The 19,389-nt window shown below is 37.7% G+C and overlaps 1 protein-coding gene across 4 annotated transcripts in view; it reads left to right on the top strand.

Moving 5' to 3' along the window:
• LOC131346055 (1-phosphatidylinositol 4,5-bisphosphate phosphodiesterase beta-1) overlaps positions 1-19,389 on the top strand; it is an 89,794-nt gene that overhangs the window by 50,896 nt on the left and 19,509 nt on the right. For 2 of the 4 annotated variants that reach the window (XM_058379375.1, XM_058379377.1), the window contains exons 10-29: positions 578-744; positions 3,363-3,509; positions 4,902-5,059; positions 5,535-5,617; positions 5,992-6,076; positions 7,087-7,261; positions 9,057-9,143; positions 10,193-10,260; positions 10,516-10,612; positions 10,741-10,825; positions 11,972-12,096; positions 13,201-13,355; positions 14,213-14,377; positions 14,485-14,584; positions 14,793-14,897; positions 15,008-15,123; positions 16,469-16,604; positions 17,475-17,528; positions 17,643-17,862; positions 18,103-18,274. In XM_058379375.1, the coding sequence (XP_058235358.1) occupies positions 578-744; positions 3,363-3,509; positions 4,902-5,059; positions 5,535-5,617; positions 5,992-6,076; positions 7,087-7,261; positions 9,057-9,143; positions 10,193-10,260; positions 10,516-10,612; positions 10,741-10,825; positions 11,972-12,096; positions 13,201-13,355; positions 14,213-14,377; positions 14,485-14,584; positions 14,793-14,897; positions 15,008-15,123; positions 16,469-16,604; positions 17,475-17,528; positions 17,643-17,862; positions 18,103-18,274 (2,500 nt within the window). The remainder of the gene's footprint in view (positions 1-577; positions 745-3,362; positions 3,510-4,901; positions 5,060-5,534; positions 5,618-5,991; positions 6,077-7,086; positions 7,262-9,056; positions 9,144-10,192; positions 10,261-10,515; positions 10,613-10,740; positions 10,826-11,971; positions 12,097-13,200; positions 13,356-14,212; positions 14,378-14,484; positions 14,585-14,792; positions 14,898-15,007; positions 15,124-16,468; positions 16,605-17,474; positions 17,529-17,642; positions 17,863-18,102; positions 18,275-19,389) is intronic. The other 2 variants (XR_009203565.1, XM_058379376.1) reach the window with 2 other exon arrangements.

Here is a 19,389-nt window from a genome sequence, read left to right as displayed (position 1 = left end):
AACAAGTCAGTTCCTGTTATAACTTACAATCCAGCAGATATAAACAGTCCTTTCCTCAAAAGTCTCTCTTTTTCTCTCTGAGACAAATGAAATATTACAGAAAAAAACAATAAGCCCTCTGTCCTGAAGACTCTACGTTATCTTATAGAATCCATAAATGTTCCTTACTGAAACCTCAACAAATAAAATATTATAATTTTTTCCTTAAATACCACATTTTTAAAACTATTTATTATGAATTATGCAGAGCATTCAATATAAACAATCCCTATTAATGAGTTTTTACTGTTGAAATGATTACATATCAGAAGGAACTGCTGAGTGCATTGTCTGAGCTACAGTATGTTTTATAGAAAATTAGTCAACACATTCTGCACAAACTGAATAAAGTATTTAACAAGGATGTGGTATAAATTTAGATCAATTCTGAATGCAGTGTATTTCTCCCTGAGCAATCTCTTCCCTGACTGTGTTTCTCGGTCTCGCCTGTCAGCGTCCTGTTGCTACTGTTAGTGCTGTACTTCAGCCACTTTGTATTACTTATGTCTCTGTCACTTCTTCTATTCTGTCTCTGTAGTGGTGCTAAGAGCAGGCCATACCTCACAGTAGATCAGATGACTGACTTCATCAACAACAAGCAGCGGGACCCTCGGCTGAACGAGATCCTGTACCCTCCCCTGAAGCCCGAGCAAGTGCAGGCGTTGGTGGAGAAGTATGAACCTGACATCATGCTCTATAAGAGAGGTTAGAGCAGCCACCTGCCACTGATATAGTGGTGACCCCCTTAAATACTTAGATACATAGATGTCATGAATGAAGTGCAGTACAAACAGATGTGCTGAAGCTTTACAATAACATACCAAAACAACACACACACTTTATGGTGTAAATAATTTTATAAGCAATTTGATTTAACAGTACATGACATGGTCACTGAAGTCTAGTCCACAATATCATTGCTTAAATTTTAAAAGATCCATTTTGCAAGATCCATCCGTGTTCATTGTACTTAAGTGGTTTTGGTTGATTTTAATGATTGCTTTGTTCTCTCAACAAAAATAAGTTTGTGTCATATCTAAAAATGTATGAATTCAATTATTATGGACCTGATTATGGACTAGCTATTATGGACTAGCTTTCTTGACATGTACAAGGGCCAGAACTTTTGATTGTGTTTTTGAGTGTGTTTTTTCCTCAATAATTGAATGGTGCAGAAAGAGAAATGCCTTCAGTGTGTGCTTTGTGTCAGATTTCATTCTCAGCAGCTGCTGAACCCAAAACAAAGCAAAAGAAACACTTCGGACATAAAATAATTCTGAAGACAGAGATTTTAAGGCTAGCAATGTTGGCCAGAAGTATCTCTTCATCACTCTTCAGAAGTATCACTCTTCATCCACAAGACGGTTTAAAGTCTGTTTGCGAAATTCATGTTGCTTCTAAAGGCATAAAGTTCTGGTTCTGCCATCAGTGTAACAGTGTAACTTCCACATGCTCTTCTAAAAGTCCTGTCAACTCTTTTCATGACCTACAAATAGAAGAAACACAAGCAGAAGGAAGGAGAGTGAACGAGAAAGGAAAAAGAGAAAAAATAGAAAAGAAAAGAGAATAAGGTTATGCATGCGAGATTTACGTAAAGCTGCTGATTGGTCAGGTGTTAACAAATTCAGGAAGCAACATTCCTTCATTAAGTCAATGTTTCTGAATTAAAAAAAAAGAAATTAATATAGACTTAGTGACATTTTGGACACGTAGCAAAATATTCTGTTTATTTTTGCTCAGCTAGGAGAATTAGATCCTGAAGAAGCAACACTCTATAGCATGTTGGCTAGTTTGTTACTGATGCCACTACTGAAGTAACCATTTAAAACTATGAAGTGGAATTTTACATGGAGAAGACAGATGAGTGGATTGAAATACCTGAAATGTCCCAGTGTGATTATAGGACCTATAGGCACTAAAGTTTAAACGTTAAGCTTAAAACCATCCATTTTCTATACCCTCTTTATTCCTAATTAGGGTCACGGGGATCTGCTGGAGCCTATCCCAGCACACATTCTGTGAAAGGCAGGGGTACACCCTGGACAGGTTGCCATTCCATCACAGGGCCACTTTAAGCTTAAAATTTATCATGTAAAATTTTTTACATTTATTAACAGATTAATAGATTCATTAACATTTAAAGCTCTACCAAAGTTAAATAAAGTATTACTAAAAGCACCTATAATGAAGAGTGGTTCAGTTTAGTTGCTATTTATATCTTCTGCTGCTGTGCAGATTATTATATGATGATAAATGTTTTAAAGTGATCCAGGGACAGCAGTGGCTCAGAGGTCATGGTTCTTAAAGAGTCATCAGAAAATCAATTCAAAGTCACTGTTGGGGTTTCAAGTAAGGTCTTTAACCACGAAGTTGATCTGGATAAAAATGGCCTGTCAAAAGAATAAAAGAAATAGTTACAGCAATAATTGGAAGAAGATGTATTTTCAGGAATCTACTCCATAATGAGGAGTTGTACGATCAAATAGTGACACTCTCAGTGTGATCTACAGCCACAGGTTCTTCTCTCACAAGGCTGGAAAGGTGAGGACCTGCTGAGATGAAAGGCTCCCCCATTGCCTCATTATGGAGACTGCGTTCATATGTCAGAGGGAAAGCGTTGTTAATTAGGCTGTGGAAGTCTTCTGAGTGCATGGCATGATTAATTAGTGTAAAGTGGCCAGAGGGACTGAGGAGATCTCCTATAGACTGGAACTCTACCTGGAGGAACTGGGGGTGTTGAAAACCAGCCGTCTTTATCTTCGTAGGACATGGGACACAAGCTTTGGCTGTCACTGACCATCACACTAATTGGTTTATAGCTTGGGTTGGGATTGTAATTTTTCTGTCTAGTAGCAACAGTACTTTTTCTTTCCATAGTTTTTTAAAACTTTATTATGTAATGTGTAAGAATTATGCCATTGTCAGGTTATTATAAAGTGTACACAGACTGCTTTAATTTGTGCTCATATAAGGTGCAGTGTATAAAAAAATTACAACTCTTTTTTATATAATATTCCATCATTTTCCACCAGTTTAGTGAGGCATTACTTATCTTATGATTGCACACAAAACAGCTGTATATGAGGCTGCATTTGTATCAGGAACATGTTGGACTCGCTTGTCTTGATAATTTGATATGAACTGCAGTAGCTGTGTGAAATCTCAGGTGTTCAGAAGCATAGAGAACTGAATGTTTCAAAATTCCCAATGTTGAACTTTTGTCTTGCAACTGGACAAGAACCCTATATATATATATATATATATATATATATACAGTGAAGACACAGCAGCATATGAACACATTTTACTGTTTTGTTCCTCAGGGCAGATCTCTGTTGAGGGTTTTGCCAGGTATCTGAATGGAGAAGAGAACAGCATCATCCCTCCGGAGAAACTGGACCAAAGTGAGGACATGACACTTCCTTTGTCCCACTACTTCATCAACTCCTCCCATAACACCTACCTCACAGGTCAGTGAAGCAGACTACAGTATGTGTATCTCTGATCTCTGAACTAGACAATCCTAGTTCACTGTATTTGAGGACTGAATCAGAAACGTTTGGGCCCAGTGGGTATTGCAGAATACATGATTAAGAAGTACAAATAAATTCTCTGTAAATGAGAATATGGGTATTGTAGATTACTGAACATAATTCCAACTACCTTGCTCGTTTGTATAAATTTGTAGAAATGTATTATGAGATCAGGATTTTATTTTTTAAATGCCTCAACTTTATTATATCTGCACAACCCTGATTGTTTAAAATAACAAAAGAAAGTTGGATTAGTTTTGATTTGACATTTAAATATAGTTAAGAAATAATGTTGAAATGCATAGAAATGTGATTGATTTTTCATGAGGTAATAAAGAAAGACTGCAATTATTTTAAAGTCTTCAATTATCGTTTAATTGCCTAAGTGGGTAGGTAGGTGCTAAATGTTCAGGGTGCACAACATAATTGTCTTTCTCAAACTTTTAAACTCTTTTGACCTCAAAGCGTGTTTGTAGGAAACGCTGCATTGTAGGTGTTTAACTTGATTTCCTGTGCCATTGAGAATTGCAGTTTACGCCTTCGAATCTACCAGAGTAGAGCTCAGAGATGAGTTTTTAATTGAGTCTAGGTCACTCCCTTGTAGAATTGACAACTAAACTTTAGAGAAAATACTGTACCACATAAAATGACTAAAGAAATTAGCTAATAAATAGAAATAATCCTCAAATGATTTTTCTAATGGACTGTGTCATTAAATACCTCATCTGATGTTTCTAATGGACTGTTTTCCCAAATAAAGACATTAAAAGAATGTGCAATTGCAGGCAGTTATTAGGAGATAATGTATCAGAAGATAAGACATTTCTGGAAATGACTGAATGCATTTTCTGGAAAAAAGACAAAAAAAAGCTAAGAGGCTTTTGCCTGGAAAATGACCCCTCAAATGTCTCTAAAGGCTCCTCACTGTGCTGTAGTATTGTGATACTAATAGGGACATAATTGCTTTGCTAATGATGGTAATACATTCAGATTCAGCCCCATTACTTCCATTCTTTCCTAGAATTGTTGCACATGAAATATTGTCTATTTGTTTAGAAATTTTATAGACTGTGCTGTTTCTTTCACAGCAAATCAAGTCTCTGTGTTTAAATTTACAAACTTGGCTAAGACGTGTTGAAATTCCTCTAATAAGAGCAGTGCTATCTTGGATGCACGGCAGTGCGTCATATTTTATATAACAGATTGTGTATTTACTCAAAGATTATTTTTACTCGAAATATTGAATAAGCCTTGTGTTTGGATGTTGTGATGTTATACTTGATGTGCGGCATGACGACTCGGTTCTGAGGGTCAGTGTGATTTGTGTAGCGGGGCAGCTGGCGGGAAACTCCTCGGTGGAGATGTACAGACAAGTGCTGCTGTCAGGCTGCCGCTGTGTGGAGCTGGACTGCTGGAAGGGACGCACAGCCGACGAGGAGCCCATTATCACCCACGGCTTCACCATGACCACTGAGATCTCCTTTAAGGTAACTTAACACTATGAAATCTGTACCTTGTTGCACAAAAAGAAGCTGTGAGACAATCACACACATCCAGACTGTATAAAAAGATTCTGATTTCTTCACCAACCAGAGACAAAAAAATTATAGACACATTGAGTACAAGATGAGACAGAAAAAAAGATCAAGAAATACAATGGAAAAAAGGAGACTGCTGGGAGAGATGAGGAAATTGTTTAAGCACGGTCACACCCAGCAAAAGCAATGCATTTAAAAAAAATAGATAATGCAACCTTATTAGGTTATAACAGATAATCTCCCGCTTCTGATGACACGGCTAAAGCAACCCAGATTGACTTGCAATAAGACTGCATTTCCATCTGGAGTGGCATTAGAAATATCTCATTATCAGTATTCATCAGTGCAGTATGAGGTTCATGGTGGGTCCTGAAAGTGTTTTGTGGCTTGATGATGATTAAGCAATGCCAATCGTCTTTTTCAGGAAGTGATTGAGGCCATTGCTGAGAGTGCTTTCAAGACATCTCCTTTTCCTGTCATCCTCTCATTTGAGAACCATGTGGACTCGTAAGTGAAATCGGCACTCCCACCACTCAGACTACACAATTCTCAGTTTCTCAGGCCGTGCTGTTCCTCCAAAATCATTTAACGAGGCAGAAGTAAGCTGCTAGTAATGGTTTCAGTGACTCCACTATGGCACTTATTCTTTCCCAGTCCAGTGGTACATAGAGACAGATGTGAAAGATGCCTCAATTATCCAGAAAGACAGATGCGTTTACTTATGGGATGCAGTTTTTAAGAGCAGATGTGTAAATATGTTTTGCCTTGACAAGAACAAAAAATTAGAATTGTCTGTTGTCAGACAGTGTGAAGTTAATGTATTTGTATGTGAGGTCATGGCTGTGGCGCTGATTGTCTCTCTGTTTGTCTTGTCTTCGCAGCCCCAAGCAGCAAGCTAAGATGGCTGAGTACTGCAGATCAATATTTGGAGATGCTCTGCTTACAGATCCACTGGAGAAATACGCAGTGAGTTCACAACCATATTCTACTGACTTCAGCATAACTTCAGGATGAATTCTGAATTTCTGTTTATTCTAGAAGTTGCCTAGAAACATACACTTACACTACACCAGCATAAAAGCTGCATTAAAACCTATTAGATCACTTCGCACCATGCATCGCAATATATAAATGAGGCTAAAATAGGGAAAAATACAAGGAGAAAAACGATGCTTTATATTTTAATTCTGTTTTCATCTCCAGCCAATCACACGCTCCCTAGAGTCAGTGTACTCAAGCAGCCACACGTTTATCGAATTGCAGAATGCTGTCACTCGGAGCAGATTAAATGGAAATATGCCAGTGGCTGATCTAAATGCTAGTGCTTGACAAACCTTTATCTGTACCCCCACAGTTGTCATAGTAACCGGTCAAAAGCGTGCTTTGTGCTCCTGTAGAGGAACTCTGAGCCCCCGTCACTTGTCCTTACATAACTGCTTTCCTCCTTTCATCCCCACTCTTTCACTCATTAGGGAAGGTTGTGAATGACTTGCGGTAATACACTCATTGTGCTGGTAGATTTATTGCGGTAGGAAAGGCCTGTATCTTGGCTGCACTGTCAGTGTGGCCTTTGTGTAGGAGACCATGTGAAGTTAGCTTTGTCTCTGCGAGCCAGACCAACTGTCCAACTGTGAAAGGCGTATTGGGCTTTAGATCTAAATTATCTCCGTTTTCCCAAGGGCAAGAAGAGAAAGCACAAGGGACAATTTTTGCAAAACAGAACCAGTTCTGAAGGGGGCACAGACTTTTGCACCTGATCATTTCTATTTCTTTAGAAATTATGATGGAAAGACCTGGGTTTAAAATCAGTTGATGGGAAATAGAAAAGATAACCAAAACACATTCATTTGCTCCCTAAATAACTAGACCATAATTGCTGCATTGTAAACAGATGTTGTATTTCTATTCATTTATAACCATGTTTAATTTTTTCTTGATATCTTTAATGTACAGTACTAACATTCCTCTATTTTCAGCTGGAAGCAGGATGCCCTCTGCCCAGTCCCATGGAACTCTTGGGTAAAATTCTCATCAAGAACAAGAAAAATTCCCACAAGGATGATGGCAGCACAAAGAAGAAGCTCTGTGAGCAGACCTCAAATACCTACAGCGATACATCCAGTGTGTGTGAGCAGTCCTCTCCAAGTGCAGGTACCTCTCCTTTTTTATAATAAAGTTTGCGTAAATTTCCGCTTTCTTTTTTGTTTTGTTCAGAATTTTAAATTGTTCCATAGGACAGGGAAGAAATCTTATTTTTAATAAGTGGGTATCAAATAAAAAGTGAAAGCTATTAAAACAAATCTAAATAACACCCAGGTGTTTTGTTCTACACACATACTTTCTTGCTAGGTTAGGTTATCTATATTGCATCTTCCTCTGTAGAGCGAGTCTGTAATTACTTTTCAGCAAGGATGCTTTTGGCTGCCGTTTGTGCTGCTGATCCTCAGGGGCTGAATGATAGCAGGCAGCCTGGTCGATATTTTCACCGTTAGCTTTCAAGCACAATCACATAGCGATCCATCAGCAGCGCTACTGAAACTACTACTGTGCTCTCCTGAACTCATATTGCCCTCTGCTGGACGAGCAGCTCCGACACATACCCAGGAAGTCCACTCAGACGGATTATGAGTCTCTCAAGTGCTGCAGTATGCACTAATTAACATTTCCAGTGACTCTAGTTAGAAGATGATTAGTCTGTAGATTGGCTCCAAATATTAAATGAGAACAGAAAAGTAAAGCATGCACAAGCTGTTAAGCTCAGTGATGATTTGTGACAGATGACACTCTAATGGGCCTTCAGGGCCAGCAAGGCCTTCTCCGCTGGTCTAAACAGCAGTGATCTGAATCACTGACTTGCATTTTAATATATTTAATATATTTTTCCATGAATGTGTATTAAATTATTCCCAATAGTCTATTCTCTACATTTCATAGCTTTTCTCTTAGTTGCGCTGCTTCCAGTAGTGTATATTTATAATAAGACTCCAATCATATTTCAGCCAGTGGCTGACATCATGTTTTGGCAGGGTGAAAGAAATCTGCCTTAAGGCCTTCACAATCAATAGTGCAGACCCCCGTAGCTTAAAATAAGTGGCAATGAAATTGTTACATTAACCAATCAGATTTTGAGTTGGCGTCACTTGGGCCATCTAGCAGGTATATGATTACATCAGCAATTTCCCGTCCTTTGATTGGATAACTGGAGTAGTCAAACGCAGCGAACTGCACAAACTAAATAAAATATATTCATATTTTCACTCACAATGGCTGACAGAGGAGAAGAAATTGATTTGGTTGCAGACATCCTTACAAACACATTTTCAAGGCGGACTGTAATAAAATTGACTATTCCTTGTGAGGTGTGAAATACTGTAGTCTAATTTCTTTTTTACTTTGCTATTTAACGGTTGATTAGTATCTATTGCTTTGGCATCATAATGATGGTATAGAGGTGGATTCATTCAGAAAGGACATCAGTGAAGGCCTAGGTGTGAAATGCACGGCCCGCGACTGCTCATTTGCAATTAATTTCTCATTCTCTAGAACCTTTGTCCCAGTTTTACTGCATTTTCCTTTTTTCTAGGAGTGGAATTAATAGTACAAAAAAACCTTATATACTACTAACAAAAAAATGTATTGTCCCCCGAAGAGAAGCGATTTAAACAAATGGCAGTAATGACACCGTAATGTTCTTAAATGATCCTAACATCCTTCAGACATTATACTGATGCTTCCAGTTTTTGCTTTTTTCACAGGACTAGCTCTATTTATCTAGTTTCCTTCAATTCACCAGAGATATGACCAGTTCATTTTATGTAACAACATACAAGTGATTAAAAAAAGGAATGAAGTTTTCAAAATTTGTGCTGAATGCACATTATCAGAATCCTAAGAGAAAGGTTTTGGTTGTTGCACTGTGACTGACTGAACCTGGGCTGCTTCACAGGCTCCACAAATCATGACATGCCGGACTCCAGTCAGCCGAACTCAGAGTCAGGCAGTGACAGCAGGCCACAGGGGAGAAAATATATTGGTGAGACTGCACTAAGTAACACCAACACACACAAAAATAGCTAGTTTATTTATTTTAGACTAAGAAGTGAACTGTAAAAGTGCTCAAAATAATTTAAAAGGTGCATTCATTATTAAAAGGTGCATTACATGGAAAGTGCCTACATATTAACATACATTATAACACATTCATAAGCACTAGAAATCTGAAAAAGTGAAGACATGAAAACTAGAAAAGGCGTCAATGCTTATTATGGGTTGACTGTGTAGTATGGCTGTACATAAATCCTTTTTAAGGTTTGAGGCATAAACATTATTAAATAACAGCACATTTACGAAGGTTTATGAAGGTTTGAGGCATCAGTTATCCACCTGTATGTACAAAATGTATAATAATATTGGAGAAGTTATACTGATGGTTGTCCATCATTTGTTTGATTTAAATATTATTAAGAAGTGCCATTATTTATTTATTGTAATATGTAGCTTATAGAACTATATATCTTCTGATCAGAAGGTTCAAATCCCAGCTCCACCAAGCTGCCACTCTTGGGCCCTTGAGCAAGGTCCTTGTTCAGTTGTACAAAATGAGATAAGTTGTAAGTAACTCAGGATAAGGGCCTCTGCCAAATGCCAGAAATCTAAATGCAAATGTAAATTTATGTGGATTATTTCAGAACCCCATATGCTAAATAACTGAAAATGGGGATTGGAAATGACTCTTATGAATGAACTATATATTCATACGGAAATTTTAGATTACTGTTGCATAAATTCTTTAATGTTTCTTCGCCTGCTTCGACACAAGTCTTTCATTAAACATGTAAAATAGCTTCTTTATTCTTGTATCTAAAGGCTTATAAATATGTTATGAAGACCCAGTGTAAGCTTGGTTTAATCCATTTATTCATTTGATGTGTGTTTAGTGATTATGTATGTATTAAGTTTACATTTGTATGCATTAATGTAATTTACATAAATAGTTTGTTTTTAGTTTCTTGTTACTTCACATTATGATATCTGCGAGATTCAGATCATAAATAAATAGTGACATTTCAATTGATACATCAGGTGAGGTCGATGCAGAAAGTGAGGATGAGGATGATGAAGACGACGACTGTAAAAAGTCCATGGATGAGGTAGACACTGCTATGTCTATATAAAGGGCTTATTATAATATATAAACCTACAGCATGTATTATCATGTACTATCACTATTCTTACTCATCTACTACTAGACATAACTTTATGGCAAAGATGTCTTAATTACTGTCTACTGTCAATCCCATATATCTGTCAGCTCACATACACAGAATAGGGCATTGACTTTACCTACACTCATCTCTCTCCTGTAAATGTGGACTGGTGCACTGCTTACTATGTGTCTCGTTTAGGGGACAGCAGGAAGTGAAGCATTTGCCACTGAGGAAATGTCCAACTTAGTCAACTATATCCAGCCGGTCAAGTTCACCTCATTTGAAGCATCTAAAAGTAAGTTAGTTGATCATCATTATTATACAGTATTTTACATCATGTACAATAGTTTAACAGGCACAAAACATACTTCATACTGTAAATATGTCATAAGCCTAACCTTACTGACACCTCTTATTTTACAGAGTCCAATAAAAGTTATCACATGTCATCATTTGTGGAGACAAAGGCACTTGAGCAGCTGACAAAGTCTCCAGTGGAGTTTGTGGAGTATCCTTTTTGCACTTTAATTGCAGTGGAACATTTATTTGAAATATTTTTGTGATTTAGGGGGGGTCATGTTGTTGCTTCCAGCATCCAGGATGGAATAAAGCATTAAATAAAATAAAAAAAGAATGTGATGTTAAAGCTGTGATGCTGCATGATGCCTGCAATTAAGTCTTTAATGATAATAACAGTACCTCCCAAAGTCTTTTATGAATACACGTTTTGATTATTTTAGGCTTGTATTACTCGTTTATATTCCGTGTTATGGAACACTTATGTTATAGTGGCTGTAAACAGTCATTCTCTCACCAGCCTCTCTTTTTTTCCCCCTCAAAATACTGAAATTAATAATAAGGCAAAAATATAGCTTGTGTTGTTATTTTTTAGAAAGCACAAATTCCTCTGTTCTAAATATTCTCCCAGTTTTTTTTTTTTTTTAATGAAAAAATTAACAGCTTTGCATCTGATTCTCAGCAGTTACAGAGGACTGTGTCTGGATACTTCCTTCAGTGTCAAATAATCTTCATGATAAGCATCATGATCATTAAAAATGGCAAGACATTAGTTTGTGCTAAAATTCATCTATTTGAGCATAATTTCTAGAGGTTCCTGTGAATATGCTGTTTCTATAGCAACAATAAAGTTTTATAATGAGTGCATTAATATGCTAGAAGCTAAACTCATGCAGTTTCAGACCAAACTGAAAGTATATTACAGCAGTATAACTTATATAACCTGTAATGTTTTATAAGTGAAATAGTGAAATGCAGAATAATGAAGAGTAGCATACACTGGAAAGAGGCCTTCCTAATATTTTGGCCAAACAGAATTAGCAAAAAAAATAAGGATTACCAAAAACATATCTGAGGTCAGACATTTCAGAAAGCTGCATCCAGAAAACATTTTGGACACCACCAGGGAAAAGGAAACTGCACCAACAGCAGTAGTAACAGTAATGTCCGACATGTAAGAGCCTGGGTGCTTTTGGGAATAAGTGCTTTCATGGTTAAGGACAGAGGCAGCTAGCAGCAGTTTGTCGTGGCGAGAACACAAATTCTGACCAATCAAAGTTCAAGAGCTTGGTGACATAATGAACATTAATTAGTGAATGAAAGTATTGCTTGGTGTTCCTTAACTGGTTCCACACAGGTATAACAAACTCCAGCTTAGCCGAATCTACCCCAAAGGCACTCGGGTGGACTCCTCCAACTACATGCCCCAGGTCTTCTGGAACGCTGGATGTCAGCTTGTGGCACTGAACTTTCAGTCGTTAGGTACAATATGAGTGTAAAAGTCAAACGAAGCAGGTTGCAAGATACAGCAACAGAATAAATCTAATTAAACTACTGTTATAGTTACATTTAGAGTCAACTTGAGTGGAAGTCAATTAGTCAGTATAGAGAACATCTTACTACACAAATAATACTGTGCTAGTAAATGGAAACATAATTTGAAAGCAAAAAATTAAAAAAGTATTGCCTGTGACTCAGGAGATTATTTGCTGTTATTTAATATTTATTATAAATTACTATTATGTACTTTATTTACATTTATTTTTATTGCTTTTCTTAACGATAGTAATGTTTTACCACGTTTTACAAAGTGGCCGACTTTTCTCCGAATTTGAACAGATTACATGCAGTCTAATTTCTCAGGGAGGGACTGATTTTATTATAGTAGTATATGACCTGTTCATCAAAAACTTGTGTACAGCTAATAAACAAAATTTCAAATGAACGAATTAATAAATTGGTGCTATTTCTATAATATTTCTAAATCATGGTTTGTAGCTCCAGAATAGTGTGTATAATGATAATGATAAAATAAATAAAATTTCCTTTTTATTTTTTTATCATGGGAGTATTGCAAATATCATTTTGCCAATGATTTTTGATCAGTGAAGTGAAAATGATTTTCTCTTTTTACGTAATTTGTGCATAAAAGCAACTAAAGCCTGTTAATAAATCACTATTAATTATTCTAGTCAAACACAAATGATTAATCTTTAATTCGTCTTCAGTTTTTCTCCCACGTGATCCAGAAATCACTTTTAAATAACAGAAACTATATTTCTCACATTTTTGTTAGACTTTAGTGCCACCTTATCCTCAAATCCTGCTGCTATTAGTACGTCAAATAGTTTATGCGCATATTATATTTACAGAACAAAACAGGCATTTGCTCAAATATTCTGTCAATTTTTCATCATTGTAATCACTTGTAAGGACTCGTTCTTACATCTATAGATAACACTCCCTTAGCAAAGTTATTTCCTCTCAAGCCTGAACTAAACTTTTCTTTACATCTTATTCCAGATGTGTACACTCTGTGAGAATATGTGAGAAAATTTATCATGACTTATTGCTCTTGTATGACAGATCTAGCCATGCAACTGAACCTGGGCATGTTTGAGTGCAATGGAAAATGTGGCTACAGGCTGAAGCCTGAGTTTATGAGGAGACCTGATAAAAACTTTGACCCCTTCACTGAGAGCACAGTGGATGGGATTGTAGCGCACACACTTTCAGTGAAGGTAACTCCCTGTAAATTAACGTGGATACAGAGCATGCTGTTTTGTATACTTTTTATGATTTCTGATGTCAGCTTTGTGTTGCTCTGGTGGTATTTTTCTACTTGGAATTTCTTACACATCCTCAGCTGTTTGAGGTTGGAAAAATGGATGCTTACAGAAAACCGGGATTTTTTTTAACAGTCAGATAACTTTTAAAATGCCAAAAAAAGTAGAGAGTAGCTTGGATGTAGCGATGAAAAGTAGTATGCTATAAATATTCATCATTAGTAGTGCTCACAAAAGCAAACATATCAAATAATCTTTACTGCTATTAGTTTAGTTATTCAAGTAAATCTTAAACAAATAGTATCTTGAAATGTTACAACATGCTACTATTTTTGCTATTTTGTATTATATGCTCATCCTTATTTTAACGTGATGTTACTGAGTTTAAACTCTCAGAAGTCTGAGCTTTTGACAGACTTTCCACTTGGGAAATATGATTCAGAAGGATTTTTCCTAAACCTGTTTCCCATAAAAACAGCATGATTTAATAGCCATATTTGCTATAATAAAACATGGTTCAATGGGGATTTTTCTTCAGTGTCTTATAAATGTGTTCATAGACTTTTGACTTCGACATTTATATTTTTATATACAGTGGAAATACCAACAATTTTATCAGGAGTTTTTAATTAGGTAATTTATTTTTGCTTATATGTATGTTTCACCCCTAACTGTCTATATTATTCTGCCCAAAACAAAGAGTCAGTCAAAGTAAAATAAAAAATCTCCCTGAAGTATTAAGTGCAAAAGTATGATATGCAACTAGACAGGCAGCACATCATGAGTGTCTCACAATATACTGTATCTAACAGATCATATCAGGACAGTTCCTGTCCGATAAAAAAGTTGGCACCTATGTGGAGGTGGAAATGTTTGGCCTCCCAGTGGACACAAGAAGGAAAGCATTCCGGACGAAGACATCCCCAGGCAACGCTGTTAACCCTGTGTGGGATGAGGAGCCTATAGTCTTTAAAAAGGTAAAGCACAAACATGTGGATGGATTTCCTAGTGCCTTTCTGTTGCTTCGAAAGTATATTTAAAATTTGGTCTCAATAATGGTTCTGTTTATGGTGCTTTCTTGAAGGTGGTTCTTCCCACACTTGCATCTTTGAGAATAGCGGTCTATGAGGACAGTGGGAAGATTATTGGCCATCGTATCATCCCGGTGAATGCCATCCGGCCTGGTATATAGCTCTGTTGTACTGTTTGCCCTCACTCTGCTCTGCTTATAAGGCCATCACACTGCTGACACAATCCTTCTGTACTATACAGATTATTATTGCATACACATACTTAATCTTAGGATATCACTGCTTCACAAGCTGCTTAGTATTGTTATTAATAGTGAACAGCAGTAATAAACAGTCTGTCTCTTCTCCCCCTCTGTTTCAGGTTACCATTACATAGGGCTGAGGAATGAGAAGAACCAGACACTAACACTACCTGCTGTCTTTGTCTACACCGAAGTTAAAGACTATGTTCCTGATACCTTTGCAGGTATGAGTTCAGGCTGAAATTCTGCTCTGCATTTTCTTTAAAAGTGCAGTTCGAGTTCGAATTTGTAAATGTCACTACCTTGATGTTGTGGTCTGATATCGCCTGAGTAGATGTGATTGAGGCACTGTCCAATCCTATTCGCTACATCAACCTGATGGAGCAGAGAGCCAATCAGCTTGCAGCTCTCACTCTGGAAGAGGGAGGACAAGACGTGAACATCAAAGAGGTCTGTACTATGTACATGTGCGTAGATTGTGTGTGTGTGTGTATGTGTTTTTGAAAGAGAGAGAGAGAGAGACAGTGCCTGTGTGTGTGTGTGTGTGTGTGTATCTCAGAGAGAGAGAGTGAGAGATTAAGAGAGAGTGTGTGTATGTGTGTGTTTGGGTCTATCTCAGAGAGAGAGAGAAATTAAGAGTGTGTGTGTGTATGTGTGTGTTTGTATCTTAGAGAAAGAGAAAGATTAAGAGAGAGCATGTGTGTGTGTGTGTGTGTATCTCAGAGAGAGAGAGTGAGAGATTAAGAGAGAGTGTGTGTGTGTGTTTGGGTCTATCTCAGAGAGAGAGAGAGATTAAGAGAGAGCATGTGTGTGTGTGTATCTCAGAGAGAGAGAGTGAGAGATTAAGAGAGAGTGTGTGTGTGTGTGTGTTTGGGTCCATCTCAGAGAGAGAGAGAGAGAGAGAAATTAAGAGTGTGTGTGTGTATGTGTGTATTTGTATCTTAGAGAAAGAGAGAGATTAAGAGAGAGCATGTGTGTGTGTGTGTGTGTGTGTGTGTGTGTGTGTGTGTGTGTGTGTGTGTGTATCTCAGAGAGAGAGAGTGAGAGATTAAGAGAGAGAGTGTGTGTGTGTGTTTGGGTCCATCTCAGAGAGAGAGAGAGAGAGAAATTAAGAGTGTGTGTGTGTATGTGTGTATTTGTATCTTAGAGAAAGAGAGAGATTAAGAGAGAGCATGTGTGTGTGTGTGTGTGTGTGTGTGTGTGTGTGTGTGTGTGTGTGCATGAGCTACTTCATCCAGTTCCTCAGTCATAAGACAGTTGTCAGCTCTCTGCCTGCTGAGGCGTGAGCTGATTGGCTGGACCTGCGGGACCTCTCTGTCCTTCACTCCTGTCCAATCAAGCTGAATCAGCTGTAAAAGAGCCAATTAATGGTTACCCCAAGCTAATGCTATGACAACAGTTTTCATGGAAGTTGTAGTCTTAGCTCAGTCTTTTGAACCATACCAGCTGCAGCTGGAACAAACATTTAAACAGAGAGCAGAGTAAAGCCAAGGAGACGAGGAAAAAGTAAAAAGCTATCCAGGCATACAATTAGCCATGATAAGAGTGGGGTACCAGCGCTACATCTACAAAGTCTGCACTGGATTGGAGGTAATTTGAGATATGAGTTTTGAGAGATGCAGCTGTAAATAATAAGAACAGATTCATTCAGTCAGTGTTTTTATGGTGGTCAGCATAATAGCTCTTAGTGGGTCAGCTGTCTAACACAGATCTCTTTGATTCCATGTTGCTCTCATGAATTGTCTTCATGCTTGCCAAGATTTCTGATTTAATGATTTTTTTTTCTGGGCTGCAGATAGATGCATGTGGAGAGATTGTATCAGAGTCAGTCAGCGAGACCCAGCGTCCTCCAGCTGAGAATGGAACGAGCTCTACTCCTCTTATCTCCCCAAAACCGCCTTCACTGGTCAGCCATCATGCCCACTCCACAGGTACACAAGTTTCACTACAGAGCTTCAGAAATCATTTATATTCTACTATTTTTGATCAGTGCAACACTATTTTCTATCCGATTAGCAAAATGTATTAGATTGAAAGCCCTGTTTTAGTAGGCGGTCATGATGTCAGCCAATGTGTTTGTATTTTTATGACCATTAGCATAACCAACCTGCTGAAGAGTCGAGAACAAATGAATTATAAGGAGGTGCAGTTAGGAGCATCACATTTATTTGTGATATTATAACTTTTTAATGTGCTCTAGTGGCTGTATATAGTGGAGAGTTTCAGTTACATACAATTAGATTTCACTCAAAGAGCTTATTGAGGATTTAGTAGGAGAAATAATCATCTACTAGACATATTGTGAGGGCAATATTCTATTGCACTTCATGTCTGTTCACTATATCTGCCCTGTGCATCACCTAATTCCTTGTCTCTATGATGGCAATAAATGTTATGTATCATATTGGATTAGTTTTGGTAGACATTTTATTGATTCTTTTAATGATTTTCTGTGTAATGAGATGTCAGCCTTCACATTTAGCAGGCGGTAATGAGTTGATAAAATATTTCAGTCAGTCATGTGTAGATACTATTTGGAAGGAGTTTTTATGTTGCTTTGGGAATATGCTAAGATGGCTAAGATGGTGTCTAAGGATCCCAGCAGACAGTAATGCATGCACAATTTGTGAGTTTGCAAATCCTGTTGCTCTAAGAGATTACAAACATCACACACACTGCAACAGCATCAGGACTGAGATTCATTTCTCCCACAAATATCTGACCCTTGGGTGATTTTGACCCAGTGTGTGTGTGCGTATGTGTGTGTGTGTGTACTCATTTTTACGTGATGTTTATTCCAGGATCTGTGAAACCAGTTGTTAAGACTGAAGATGTGATTCAGAGCGTTTTGACAGGTACCACTGACAATAAATTCTCACAGAAAATGCACAGATTTTCGGCAACACATTCTAATCAATAAAATATGCTGTGTGTGTGTGTGTGTGTGTGTGTGTGTGTGTGCTTGATAGAGATGGAAGCTCAGACGCTGGAGGAATTGAAGCAGCAGAAGGCTTTTGTAAGGGAGCAAAAGAAACAGTATAAAGAGCTAAAGGAGCTGGTAAAGAAGCACCATAAGAAAACCACAGACATGATCAAAGAGCACACAGCCAAACAAAGTGAGCTGCAGAGCGAATTTCAGCGCCGGCAGTCTGCCCTGCATAAGAGCGCCAAACGAGACGGTAAGAAAAGGTAGGTTCCCTTTTACTAACTCTTTCCCTCCCACCGTTCATCTCTTTCACTCTCTAGTCTTGTGATTATTCTTACTGACCCTTTTTCTTCCAGCTTCTCTTTGGGTTTCTTCATAGGTTCATGATCATGTTATTGCCCCATGACACTAAACGTGGTGGTGCAATCTGAATGATATGTGCAGTAGATTTGAGTAATAGTTCAGAATTCAGTATGAAGTAACTCAGCTTGTGTGTGTGGTAGATCAGGTTCAGAGCACGCTCTGTCTGCTGTGGATCAGGAGCTGGCTACTCTGGAGGAGGAGAACACGCAGAGACTGAACGAGCTGAAGGAGCAACAGCAGCATCAACTGCTCACTCTCAGACAAGACCAGTACTACAGTGAACAGTACCTCAAAGGCAAACACATCAAACAGGTACTGACTGTACAGCCAGCGTAATCCATCACTGCAGTCACACATAGATCAGGACTGAGTTGTACTAATACAAACTTTCACATCGGTAGGCTGTTGTCATTTCCAAAATAGTGTCAGTTTAGAATATAACTAAGCTAGACAGTACAGATGAAATGCAATATATCTGGGATTAAGAAGTTTTAGAGCTGGTTGACAACTTGCTAGCTATAGCTGACAAGATAAGCAAAGTCAATCTATAGCTTAGTCTGCAAACAGCACTGCATTTAAATGATCAAGTTCAGGTTTATTATTTAAATAAATCAATAATAACCACAATATATAGACTTAAAAGGTTTGTGGGCACCTAACTGAATACCAGCTGTCAAGCATGTGTGGAAGAAAAAAATCATAAATACTAGGGTTCATTATGAAGTAGGATACGAATACAGTATACAAGGAAATGTGAATGACACTATACATAGATTATGAGATGCAGTCAGGCAAGTAGTACCAAATGCTTATCTTTCTATAGCTGTATGGAGAGATTAGATCATATCTGTCAAAAGCAGGTTCCTCCACAAGAACAAAATCAGACCCAAATGCAAGGATTAAACTAACAAACAGGATTTATTATGGAAATAACAAAACTACAGATATATGGAGACACTTGTGAAGACTAGGCGACAGAAATACAACAGAAAACAAGAAACAAGCAGCAGAAAAAATGAGACACACCCAGGAAACAAGAGATAATCTGTTTCACAGATAAAAAGGCACAAGACAGCAGGTGTATATAGGGAAGGCAATTAGTGAGACATAAGGAACTGGTGTGCTGGGGCAGGGAAAGGGAAAAAGAACAGGCAGAGCAAACGTGCAAACAGGAAACAGAAGTGCATGGGAACATAATAACAAAGCGTTCCAGCAGTTTATGACTATATCCATATCTGAGCATTAAAACCTGGTTATATCGATGGCGAACAATGTGTTAGCTTTTATCAGAGACCTTATAAAGTCTGTCTATCTTATGGGCATCTTGGCAACATTCCTGAGCAGTTATTTCTAATAATATGTTGCTTGTATAATGTTGAATAATGAGAGGCACATATACAATAGGGTCGTATATACAATATATTGCC

This window comes from Hemibagrus wyckioides, linkage group LG25 (assembly GCF_019097595.1).
Source record: "Hemibagrus wyckioides isolate EC202008001 linkage group LG25, SWU_Hwy_1.0, whole genome shotgun sequence".
Classification (NCBI taxonomy): Eukaryota; Metazoa; Chordata; class Actinopteri; order Siluriformes; family Bagridae; genus Hemibagrus; species Hemibagrus wyckioides.
This window is presented reverse-complemented; position numbering and strand designations above follow the sequence as displayed.